The following is a 12,006-nucleotide window of genomic DNA, read 5'->3' as shown; positions in this document are numbered from 1 at the left end:
TTTTCGTGATCAAATATATCGCGGGATGAAAACTATACATTATAAATCTATATATTATAAATCCATTATATAAAACTTTCTCTTAATTGCCCTTCTTATCTTCTTATTATTTATATATGCTAATAATATTTATTTATTAATAATAATAATTTGTTAATTAAATAATACTTATTTACTGTTTAAGAAGGCTATTTCTTCGAAAAGTATAACTGATCTAATATATTTCAACTACATATATCGTTCGCTGCAAAAGTAAATTATTATAATTTCTAAAAACCTTAAAAACCTGCAACTGAATGAATAATCGTAAAAATTCTTTTATTTTCACTCTGTAATACACAAATATTTAGATATATATTATGTACTTCATAAACGATTTGTTAAGCATAATTATATCAATTGGTCATATAAAATGAGTGCAAATAATAAAAATAAATATATATGTATATATATATATATATATATATATATATATATATATATTTATATATATACAGGGTGCCAGACGTATCCAAACAAAAGCTCTTGTAGCTTACCTGGAGAGCTTTTCAAAACACTATAATAAAGTATTTTTTCATCGAGTACTTTTCGAGTTAGGCTTGAAATAATTTCTTAATTTTTACATAAACCATAAAAAATCTAGTAAAATATTCATTTTTCGATTATCTTACCTTAATACTTTTATGTACAAAATAATGAGAGAAATCAATTGGTGTAAAGAAAACACATAATTGTTTCGAAAAAAAAATATGTAATTGTTAATTGCTCGAAAAGTACTCGATGAAAAAATATTTTATTATAGTGTTTTGAAAAGCTTTCGAAGTAAGCTACAAGAGCGATTTTTTGGGAAGAGATTGCCCTGACACTCTCTATATATAAATGTGTTTATTACATAATCACATTTTGCCTTATTCGAAGAATTTAAATCATAGATTCAAATTCTTGATTTTTGATTTCTTATGAGTTTAATCTCTGCACGTATTTTCGATACCGTTTAAAAAAAATTCAAATTCAATATTAAGTTTAATTTATCTTGTCCGATAAAAAATAAAAAACGTTTTAAATTTGTTTTAATTTTTCTTTTAAAAATTCAACATTTATTTGTACGTGTTTTATTTAACAAAACAATAGAAGTTTAAAACTATATCTTATGACGGAAACGTTCCTCCAGAAAATAGATTGTCAAATTTTTATCACTATAGTTTAAAAATATATCTTATGACGGAAACGTTCTTTTAGAAAATAGATTGTCAAATATTTATCACTATTTTTCCTATATCCAATTCGTCATTTTCGAAAACAGTAAAACGAAGATATCAATTATTGTATCTGAAACATACACGACATTCAGAGCACGTAATAGAGCAATTCACATATAACTATAGACCATTGATATTAATATTGATTTCTTTGATTTTGGCTTTATAATGACTTTAATGGCTTATAATGACGCTGATAGGAATCAGGACGAATAAAATCTGCTACTTATAACAGTGAAAGATAGATTTATTCTATATTGATAAATATTCTATATTTAAACAAAAAGTAGAGAAACTGCGTGCGGCTGTTTCAAGCTGATGCGACTGACTGACTGACTGTCCGATCGAAGCGACGGATAGATCGCGAACGAAGTAAAATTACAAGTTTAGTAAAATCGCACACGCTCTATACGCGCAAAAGCGCCGCCTGCCGTATCATAATTCCCGAGCTTCTTGTCGATTTATTGGTTCGATCGAAGTATCGATCGCAGGTTGCTCACAGACGCTTTCTAATTTCCATATGTATGTTATGAATGTATTTGTATGGGAGATAAGAACAGGTGACCTAAGTAATATAAATATACTGAGAATAATATATTGAATAATATAAATAACCAGCGACTAGCGCCGGAGAAAAGTGCCAGTTCGCAATGATTTCTGCAAAAGACGCACACAGCACGCTACTAAATACCATGCTCATAAGATTACTGATCGTCCTGCTTTGTTTAAACTTAGCCATACTAGCAAATTCAGACGAGACTGCACCAAGAGTTAAAACTCTCTCAGCAGCACTAAAAGGCTATTATAAAATATCACAGTATGGCAGAAAATACGAGGCATACGAAGGGATTCCTTATGCATTGCCACCTGTTGGAGAATTAAGATTCAAGGTATATGCATGTAATATCAGATTAATTGTTGACTTAAATATTTTAGCAGCTGTATTTGTCGGAATGGCATTCCTTATCAAATGAAACAGAATTCAATCGTGAAATAATAGATACTAATAATTTTACATTTGATCAAAGATGTTGAATATTCCGTCAATTATGTCTTTCCATTTAGAAACAATTCTTATAAAATTTTTCTCACATTAAATATTAATAAAAAAAATCCTAATTAAATGTATTTTCTTTTCTCTTTTTTTTTTTCTCGCAGCCTCCTCAACCAATACCGGCATGGATCGGCGAGTTACCGGCTACGAAATTCGGTTCTCCGTGCATTCAATACACTCATTCTCCTTCCGATCCTACGGATAAAGTCGAGGGTGCCGAAGATTGCTTGTATTTAAATATTTATGTACCAGTACGAAACAAGACAGAAAAAATTTCTATGCCGGTATTGTTTTGGATCCATGGTGGCGCTTTTCAATTTGGTAGTGGCATGCTTTATAAAGCCACATATTTGATGGATAGAGACGTCATACTCGTCACAATTAACTATCGATTGGGACCGATGGGTATGTAATAATATAAATGTATAATATAATGTAATAATATGTAATAATGTAATAATATTATACATGTAAAAATATAATGGATATAATAATATAATAATATAAATAATATAATATATGAAATTATTTCAGCATTTCATTAGAAAAAATTATACAATACTTCCAATATTAAAATTTATTTGTCCAAATGTGTTATAATGCAGATGATAGAAAATTATTGTGTGACAGAAAATTCATTGTTTCGTTTGTCTTTTCATGATTCAAAATTTTTGTTCTAAATTATCAAAAATATTAGGTTTTCTTAGCACGGAAGATGAAGTTGTTCCTGGCAACATGGGTCTAAAAGATCAAAATATGGCACTTCGCTGGGTATCCCAGAATATCGAGTCATTCGGTGGCGATCCGAACGGAATAACTTTATTTGGTCAAAGTGCTGGTGGTGCAAGTGTGCATTATCACTACTTATCGCCAATGAGCGTGGGACTTTTCCGAGGTATTTTATAGGATGATACGCAGCGAAACCGAGATAACAGTAATTAAACTATTTCTAACTATACTACAATTTTTGTACTTTGCATTTTATCGAATAGGAGGAATGTCGTTCAGCGGAACAGCGTTCGATTGTTGGGCGCAAACTGAGAGTTCTTTAGAGAAAACTAAAAAACTGAGCGCTTTAATGGGATGTCCTACAACTACCTCTAGAGACATGATAGATTGCTTAAGATATCGACCGGCACGAATTATCGTACAGGCTATAAGCGAATTTATGGTGAGTTTCGGGAAATTTTGTGAAAGAAACAACGCGATTTCCTCTCAATGAAAAAGTAGAAAATTTTTATATTCGTCTTATGATTTTAGTATTTCTTCTACAATCCCTTCACTCCTTTCGGACCAGTAATTGAAAAAGTCGGCAATGATACACCTTTCATCGATAAGACACCAGTTGAAATCGTGAATAACGGTGACGTGCAAGATTTACCTTGGGTTACAAGCGTAGTGAGTGAAGAAGGCCTTTATCCCGTAGCTGGTAAAAATAATATTCGGGATAATTAGAAAAATGTTTTTTAAATATCTGTAGACTCTTATCAATATTAATTTATTATTGTAGAATTCATCGCTGACAATGAAGCTCTGAAACAATTAAACGACAACTGGGATCTTCTCGGTTCGCGTTTGCTAGACTTTTATTACACCATCCCAAAAGAGAAGCAGGTCGAGATTGCTCGTATTATCAAGAAGCATTATTTCGATACGAAACCAATAGACCAGACAACTACAAAACAACTGATACAAATGGCGGGTGACCGTTTTTTCGTGGTCGATAGTGAGAAGGCTGCGCGAATGCAAGCCAAAGTAAATCAGAATCCAGTCTGGTATTATTATTTCACATACAGAGGAAAGCAAAGTTTAAGTGATTCTATGAGCGGTACAACTAAAGATTATGGTAAATCTATCATGCAAATTGTTTTGGAAATTTGCATATAAAAAGGATGATTACATTTTAAAGAGAAGAGTTTTATAAATATTACTTTTTGTTTGTTATTTAGGTGTCTCCCATGGCGATGATATATTCTATGTATTAGATTCTCCCGTTGTGAATACAACAACAACGCAACGAGATCGCGATATGCAGAAAGTCTTAATCGACTATTGTGTATCTTTTGCTACAAATAGGTAAGCGTCAAAGATTCGCATATCGTACATATATCAATTCTCATTCTTGAATTTTTTCAGAATTGCAAACATGGCTGGTATAGAATGGTCGAAATTAGATCCTTCAAAGAAGGAATTTCAGTATCTGCATATTGCTAGCCCTACTGAGATTAACATGGATAGCAATGCTAATTTCGGGGAGAAAAAATTCTGGAATTCAATCAAGTTTAACGAGAATGTGTTTGACCACGTAAAGAAATTGAGAAGGAGTGCTTTAAATGATTTTGCAAGGAAATTCGACTCTTTTATCAATATTTTACGCAACTAATCTTTGTTACAAATTAACATAATGCTTAACTTTGTATATTATATTTACTTACATTTACGAATCTCTTCTGTATAAAGTACGATGTCCGAAAAAATTGAATTTGGAAAACTAAAATTATTTTAACTGGCACTTGCACTTATTTGAATTCCTTATTACACTGTATTTTAAGAATGACATTCCATTATAATATACAAGTCATGAAAGATGTAACTTTAGGACATACCACATCATTTATAACTATGTCACAGCTATTAAGCCTATCAGTTTTTTGTGATCCTCCTTTTAATCTGATATTGATTGAAATCGATACTCCAAAATCCAACTTGAAATAACTGTTTAACGAAATATGTTTCATCAAAACAAATTATTGTAAATAATATATCATGTCAAATATTAATAATTGAATGTACAGATAATGAACAAGAGAACTCAACATACAATTAAGTTTTACAATTCATAATATATTACATATAATATTTTACAATTAATAAACTAAAATTACAAATTTATTATAATACATACAGGCTGTCATATAATGAAATTATTGTGATTTCTTATTATATTTAATTATGTCATAATTTACAAATTAATTGATGTTTAATCAACATAATTTCTTTGCATTCTTTTTCATATTAATATAACATGAAATATAACCAGAAAAAATGCATTTAAGAATATAATATATCATATATACATATATATAATGTATGCTTGTCCCTTTTTATCAGCATTTTTTCCTCCAATAGTATATGGAAATCTATGAGTAGAAAATTCATTCTCATAGATTTGTGATCGCGAACTCCACTGTTATCACAGAAACTATTTATTTCAATAATAAAATTTACTCAGCATCGATAAGAAAAAAAAGAATCTATCGTCAAAACTCGAAACATTTACATGACATAATCTCAAACGTGAATTAATTTTAAAATTGTCAATTTCGCAAAATTGTGGGGTAAACATGCTTATAAACGAGGAAAAGTATAAACATAAACATAAATGCTTTATAAATAATAAACGCAAAATAATTCATATTAATACAAAGACAGTACATTTTATACTGACACTTTCTAAACAATCGACTACAGTCGAGTGTGATTTTTCCCGCTATAAAATGCCATACTCTCAATAGATGTATTCAAAAATCCTATCCATGAGCAGAGATGCCAGATTCCAGATGTAGTATCATGTAGAGTTGTAGAGGAAATACACTGACATTGAAGGGAATACGCGCTCGTTAAGGATATAGAGATAAATTTGCATATGTTTATGGACCAATCCATTTTTATATGTTATATGAATATCTTATATGAATATGTTCATGTGTTACGCAAATTTGTTTGAACAGATTCTAGATACGTCGCTACTGCGATATGTGTTAATTCTATCGAATTTAATGACTTCTATCATTGATTTCATATAAACGAATAGTTAGCAATGTTTTTTCTGTTAAAAAAAAGAATGCAGCTGATTAAATAAATTAATAAAATAATAAATATTTTTATTTGTAATCGATTTTTAATCGCAATTTAAACATTGTCTTGCTTCTCTTTTTATAAAACAATTTATAAATTTGTCCTTCAGTTCTGGTTCAAGGAAAAGTATATATACCATTTGATAATTTATATAATAGAAAGATATACAGGGTGTCCCTGAATGGTCTGTACAAACTTTGTGAATAAGTTCCAGGGACCTAAACAAGCAGAAAATGTCCCAAACATGGGGTCGGAAACGCTTGCTTCTGGAGTTACGACAGTTCGAAGTTTTCCTGCAATAGCTGGAGAAATTATCACGTCAAATCGCATAGGTGTTACAAAACTGTGTTTAAAAACATGAATGAATCAAATTATTCATTTGATGAACTGGCGGATATCCATCTGGTGTATGGCCGTGCCGGTGGAAATGGACGGTTCGCCAGACAATGCGGCGACGTGCGCAGGCTTCCTTGGAATCTAACGGAGGCCATTTCGAGCATTTGCTATAGCAAGTGTACTGTCCTGTTATGTCCGTGGCAAAACCGAGGAAATAAATAAACACAGTTTTGTAACACCTATGCGATTTGACGTGATAATTTCTCTAGCTATTGCAGGAAAACTTCGAACCGTCGTAACTCCAGAAGCAAGCGTTTCCAACCCCATGTTTATGGGACATTTTCTGCTTGTTTAGGTCCCTGGAACTTATTCAGAAAGTTTGTACAGACCATTCAGGGACACCCTGTATAATTTTTTTAAATACAAAAAGATAAAAATATATTCTCTTAATAATTAAAATACATAAAATTTTATGGAATTTGACTTTCAATCAAGAATCATGACATAATATTTATGTCAATATTATCTTAATTAAATTGACTTTAAATTATTAAGGAATTTTGATTTATTCATAATTGAACTACTGCATAAATGTCATAGAGCAAACATATACACGTTGCATTGGAAATAATTTTATTCTATCAAAATATGCTAAGAAATATGCAGCAAAAAATAAAAAGGAAAAAATTCATACTTAATAAGATGATAATTCAAAACTAATATAAAAGTGTTTATTAAGTTATATATACTATATAATTATATAGTTACATAATTCTATTTAAATATGCAAAGATGACCAATTGATATAATTATGCTTAACAAATCGTTTTTTTAAACAGAGTCGAAAATACATGTAGAGATTAAACTCATAAGAAATCAAAAATATAGAATATAGAATTTGAATCTATAATTTAAATTCTTGGAATAAGGCAAAACGTGATTATGTAATAAACACATATACCAGAAACTTCTTTCAAAAAATAGATCGTCAAATTTTTATCACTATTGCTTAAAAATATATCTCATGACGGAAACGTTCTTTCAGAAAATAAATTGTCCAGTTTTTATCACTATTTTTAACCGATTCGTCTTTTTTCGAAAACAATAAAACGAAGATATCAATTATTGTATCTGAAACATACATGACATTCAGAGCACGTGATAGAGCAATTCACATTCAACTATAGGCCATCTTGATATTGATATTAATTTCTTTGCTTTTAGCTTTATAATGACGCTTTCTAATTTCCATATGTATGTTATGAATGTATTTGAATGGGAGATAAGAACAGGTGACACTAAGTAATACAAATATACTGATAACAATATATTGAATAATATAAATAACCAGCGACAAGCGCCGGAGAAGTGCCAGATCGCAATGATTTCTGCAAAAGACGCACACAGCACGCTACTAAATACCATGCTCATAAGACTACTCGTCCTGCTTTGTTTAAACTTATTGTTAATCATACTAGCAAATTCAGACGAGACTGCACCAAGAGTTAAAACTCTCTCAGGAGCACTGAAAGGCTATTATAAAATATCACAGTATGGCAGAAAATACGAGGCATACGAAGGGATTCCTTATGCATTGCCACCTGTTGGAACATTAAGATTCAAGGTATATGCATGTAATATCAGATTAATTCTTGACTTAAATATTTTAGCAGCTGTATTTGTCGGAATGGCATTCTTTATCAAGTGAAACAGAATTCAATCGTGAAATAATAGATACTAATAATTTTACATTTCATCAAAGATGTTGAATATTCCGTCAATTATGTCTTTTCACTTAGGACCAATTTTTATAAAATTTTTCTTATATTAATATATTCATAAAAATATCCTAATTAAATGTATTTTCTTTTCTCGCTTTTTTTTCTCACAGCCTCCTCGACCAATAACGCCATGGATCAGCGAACTACCGGCTACGAAATTCGGTTCTCCGTGCATTCAATACACTCATTCTCCTTCCGATCCTACGGATAAAGTCGAGGGTGCCGAAGATTGCTTGTATTTAAATATTTATGTACCAGTACGAAACAAGACAGAAAAAATTTCTATGCCGGTATTGTTTTGGATCCATGGTGGCGCTTTTCAATTTGGTAGCGGTACAATTTATAAAGCCACATATTTGATGGATAGAGACGTCATACTCGTCACAATTAACTATCGATTGGGACCGATGGGTATGTAATAATATAATGGATGTAATAATATAATAATATGAATAATATAATATATGAAATTATTTCAGAATTTCATTAGAAAAAATTATACAATATTTCCAATATTAAAATTTATTTGTCCAAATGTGTTATAATGCAGATGATAGAAAATTATTTTGTGGCAGAAAATTCATTGTTTCGTTTGTTTTTTCATGATTCAAAATTTTTGTTCTAAATTATCAAAAATATTAGGTTTTCTTAGCACGGAAGATGAAGTTGTTCCTGGCAACATGGGTCTAAAGGATCAAAATATGGCACTTCGCTGGGTATCCCAGAATATCGAATCGTTCGGTGGCGATCCGAACGGAATAACTTTAATTGGTCAGAGTGCTGGTGGTGCAAGTGTGCATTATCACTACTTATCGCCAATGAGCGTGGGACTCTTCCGAGGTATTTTATAGGATGATACGCAGCGAAACCGAGATAACAGTAATTAAACTATTTCTAACTATACTACAATTTTTGTACTTTGCATTTTATCGAATAGGAGGAATGTCGTACAGCGGAACAGCGTTCGATTGTTGGGCGCAAACTGAGAATTCTTTAGAGAAAACTAAAAAACTGAGCGCTTTATTGAGGTGCCCTACAACTACCTCTAGAGACATGATAGATTGCTTGAAACATCGACCGGCTCGTGATATCGTACAGGCTACAAGCAAATTTATGGTGAGTTTCAGGAAATTTTGTAAAAGAAACAACGCTATTTCCTCTCAACGCAAAAGGTAGAAAATTTTTATATTCGTCTTATGATTTTAGAATTTCTTCCACAATTCCCCCAATCCTTTCGGACCAGTTGTTGAAAAAGTCGGCAGTGATACACCTTTCATCGATAAGACACCAGTTGAAATAGTGAATAACGGTGACGTACAAGATTTACCTTGGGTTACGAGCGTAGTGAGTCAAGACGGCCTTTTTCCCGTAGCTGGTAAAATTAATATTCGGGATAATTAGAAAAATGTTTTTTAAATATCTGCAGAATCTTATCGATATTAATTTATTATTGTAGAATTCATCGCTGACAATGAAGCTCTCAAACAATTAAACGACAACTGGGATGTTCTCGGTCCGCGTTTACTATATTTTTATTACACCATTCCAAAAAAGAATCACGTTGAGATTGCTCGTCTCATCAAGCAGCATTATTTCCATACGAAACCAATAGACCAGACAACTACAAAACAATTGATACAAGTGGCGAGTGACCGTTTCTTCTTTGTCGATAGTAAAAAGGCTGCACTAATGCAAGCCAAAGTAAATCAGAATCCAGTCTGGTATTCTTATTTTTCGTACAGAGGAAATCATAGTTTAAGTGAATATTATAGTGGTACAACTAAAAATTACGGTAAATTTATCATGGAAATTGTTTTGGAAATTCACATATAAAAAAGAAGATTACATTTCAAAAAGAAGAGTATTATAAATATTACTTCTTGTTTGTTATTTAGGTGTCTGCCATGGCGATGATATAGCATATATATTAGATACTCCCAGGATGGATCCAACAACAACGCAACGAGATCGCGATATGCAGAAAGTCTTAATCGACAATTGTGTATCTTTTGCTACAAATGGGTAAGCGTCAAAGATTCGCATATCGTACATATATCAATTCTCATTCTTGAATTTTTTCAGAATTGCAAAAGTGTATGGTGTAAATTGGTCGAAATTAGATCCTTCAGAGAAGGAATTTCATTATCTGCATATTGCTAGCCCTACTGAGATTAAGATGGGTAGCAATGCTAATTTCGGGGATGAAAAATTCTGGAATTCAATCAAGTTTAACGAGAATATGTTGACCACGTAAAGAAATTGAGAAGAAGTGCTTTGAATGATTTTGCAAGGAAATTCGAATTTTTTATCTATATTTTACACAACTATTTTTTGTTGCAAATTAACATAATGCTTAACTTTGTATATTATATGTACTTATATTTACGAATCTCTTCTAATAATAATAAAGCAAGATGAAAAAAATTGATTTTAGAAAACTAAAATTATTTTAACTGGCACTTGCACTTATTTGAATTCCTTATTACACTGTATTTTAAGAATGACGTTCCACTATAACATACAAATCATGAACGATGTAACTTTAGGACTTACCACATCATTTATAACTATGTCACAGCTAAGCCTATCAATTTTTTGTGATCCTTCTTTTAATCTGATATTCATTGGAATCGATACTCCAAAATCCGATTTGAAATAGTTGTTTAACAAAATATGTTTCATCAAAACAAATTATTGTAAATAATATATCATGTCAAATATTAATAATTGAATGTACAGATAATGAACAAGAGAACTCAACATACAATTAAGTTTTACAATTAATAATATACTAAAATTACAAATTTATTATAATACATATTATGATTGAAATTAATACAATTTCTTATTATATTTAATTACATCATAATTTAAAAATTAATTAATGCTCAACACAATTTCTTTTTGTTCTTTTTCAAATCATTATATCATAAAATATTTTTATGTTGCAAGAATAGCTACAAAAAATGCCTAGGTAGCATTATGAAATCGTCTGCAGAATATACAATATGCAGAATATACTATAATAAAGAGAATATACAATATGTATTAAAATTAATTTAATTAGAAAGTTTTAAATATATATTTACCTTATTTTCTAAAAAATGATGGATAAATTATAACTAGTTTATAATTTATACTAATTTTTGCTATAATATATATATATATGTATATGTATATATATATATATATATATATATATATATATATATATATATATATACAGGGTGAGCCATTTTAATTAACGCACGCAATTATTTCGGAAACAAAGCATTTTAGAGAAAAATGTTTCAGACAAAAGTTTTATGGTTTCGAGGTGGCCATAAGATGGTATCATTGGTTTGACCTTGAAGAGTTATTTGAAGGTCACATGAAGGTCACCTTCAATTTCTTAAATGGAACCTACTATTTGTCATTGCATATTCTTGTAACTTATCTCGAGAGCTTTCCAAAACACTATAATTAAGTACCTTTTCGTTAAGTGCTTTTTGAGTTATGAGGCTTGAAATAATTTCTTAATTTTACATAAACCGTAAAATATCTTGTAAAATATTCATTTTTCGATTATCTTACCTTAATACTTTTACGTACAAAATAATGAGAGGAATCAACTGGTGTAAAGAAAACACATAGTTGTTTTGAAGAAAAAATATATAATTTGCAATTAACAATTCCATATTTTTTCTTAAAAACAACTATGTGTTTTCTTTACACCAAT

General features: G+C 30.3%; 2 protein-coding genes across 2 annotated transcripts; both read left to right on the top strand.

Moving 5' to 3' along the window:
* Positions 1–1,872: 1,872 nt before the first annotated feature.
* On the top strand, positions 1,873–4,961 carry LOC145973550 (venom carboxylesterase-6-like). The gene is made up of 8 exons (XM_083103034.1): positions 1,873–2,149; positions 2,418–2,718; positions 3,011–3,208; positions 3,306–3,484; positions 3,574–3,742; positions 3,824–4,159; positions 4,263–4,389; positions 4,450–4,961. The coding sequence occupies exons 1-8, from the start codon at positions 1,910–1,912 to the stop codon at positions 4,694–4,696; spliced, it is 1,797 nt and encodes a 598-aa protein (XP_082959160.1). The 5' UTR covers positions 1,873–1,909; the 3' UTR covers positions 4,697–4,961.
* A 2,912-nt stretch (positions 4,962–7,873) lies between these two features.
* Positions 7,874–10,726, top strand: LOC145973551 (carboxylic ester hydrolase-like). Its single transcript, XM_083103035.1, has 8 exons — positions 7,874–8,131; positions 8,399–8,699; positions 8,931–9,128; positions 9,226–9,404; positions 9,495–9,663; positions 9,745–10,080; positions 10,184–10,310; positions 10,371–10,726. Exons 1-8 carry the CDS (start codon positions 7,889–7,891, stop codon positions 10,540–10,542), a joined length of 1,725 nt encoding a protein of 574 aa, XP_082959161.1. The 5' UTR covers positions 7,874–7,888; the 3' UTR covers positions 10,543–10,726.
* Positions 10,727–12,006: the final 1,280 nt, after the last annotated feature.

This window comes from Camponotus vicinus, unplaced genomic scaffold (assembly GCF_025532165.1).
Source record: "Camponotus vicinus isolate PSW18456_S1 unplaced genomic scaffold, iyCamVici1.0 SCAF_6, whole genome shotgun sequence".
NCBI classification, from domain to species: Eukaryota; Metazoa; Arthropoda; class Insecta; order Hymenoptera; family Formicidae; genus Camponotus; species Camponotus vicinus.
This window is presented reverse-complemented; position numbering and strand designations above follow the sequence as displayed.

Excerpts from the sequence above, each read along its gene's own strand:
- LOC145973550 (XM_083103034.1), top strand. The coding sequence starts at position 1,910 with ATGATTTCTGCAAAAGACGCACACAGCACGCTACTAAATACCATGCTC. Across the intron at positions 2,150-2,417 it reads TTGGAGAATTAAGATTCAAG|CCTCCTCAACCAATACCGGC; the intron begins GTATATGCATGT and ends TTTTTCTCGCAG. Across the intron at positions 4,390-4,449 it reads GTATCTTTTGCTACAAATAG|AATTGCAAACATGGCTGGTA; the intron begins GTAAGCGTCAAA and ends GAATTTTTTCAG.
- LOC145973551 (XM_083103035.1), top strand. The coding sequence starts at position 7,889 with ATGATTTCTGCAAAAGACGCACACAGCACGCTACTAAATACCATGCTC. Across the intron at positions 8,132-8,398 it reads TTGGAACATTAAGATTCAAG|CCTCCTCGACCAATAACGCC; the intron begins GTATATGCATGT and ends TTTTTCTCACAG. Across the intron at positions 8,700-8,930 it reads CTATCGATTGGGACCGATGG|GTTTTCTTAGCACGGAAGAT; the intron begins GTATGTAATAAT and ends CAAAAATATTAG.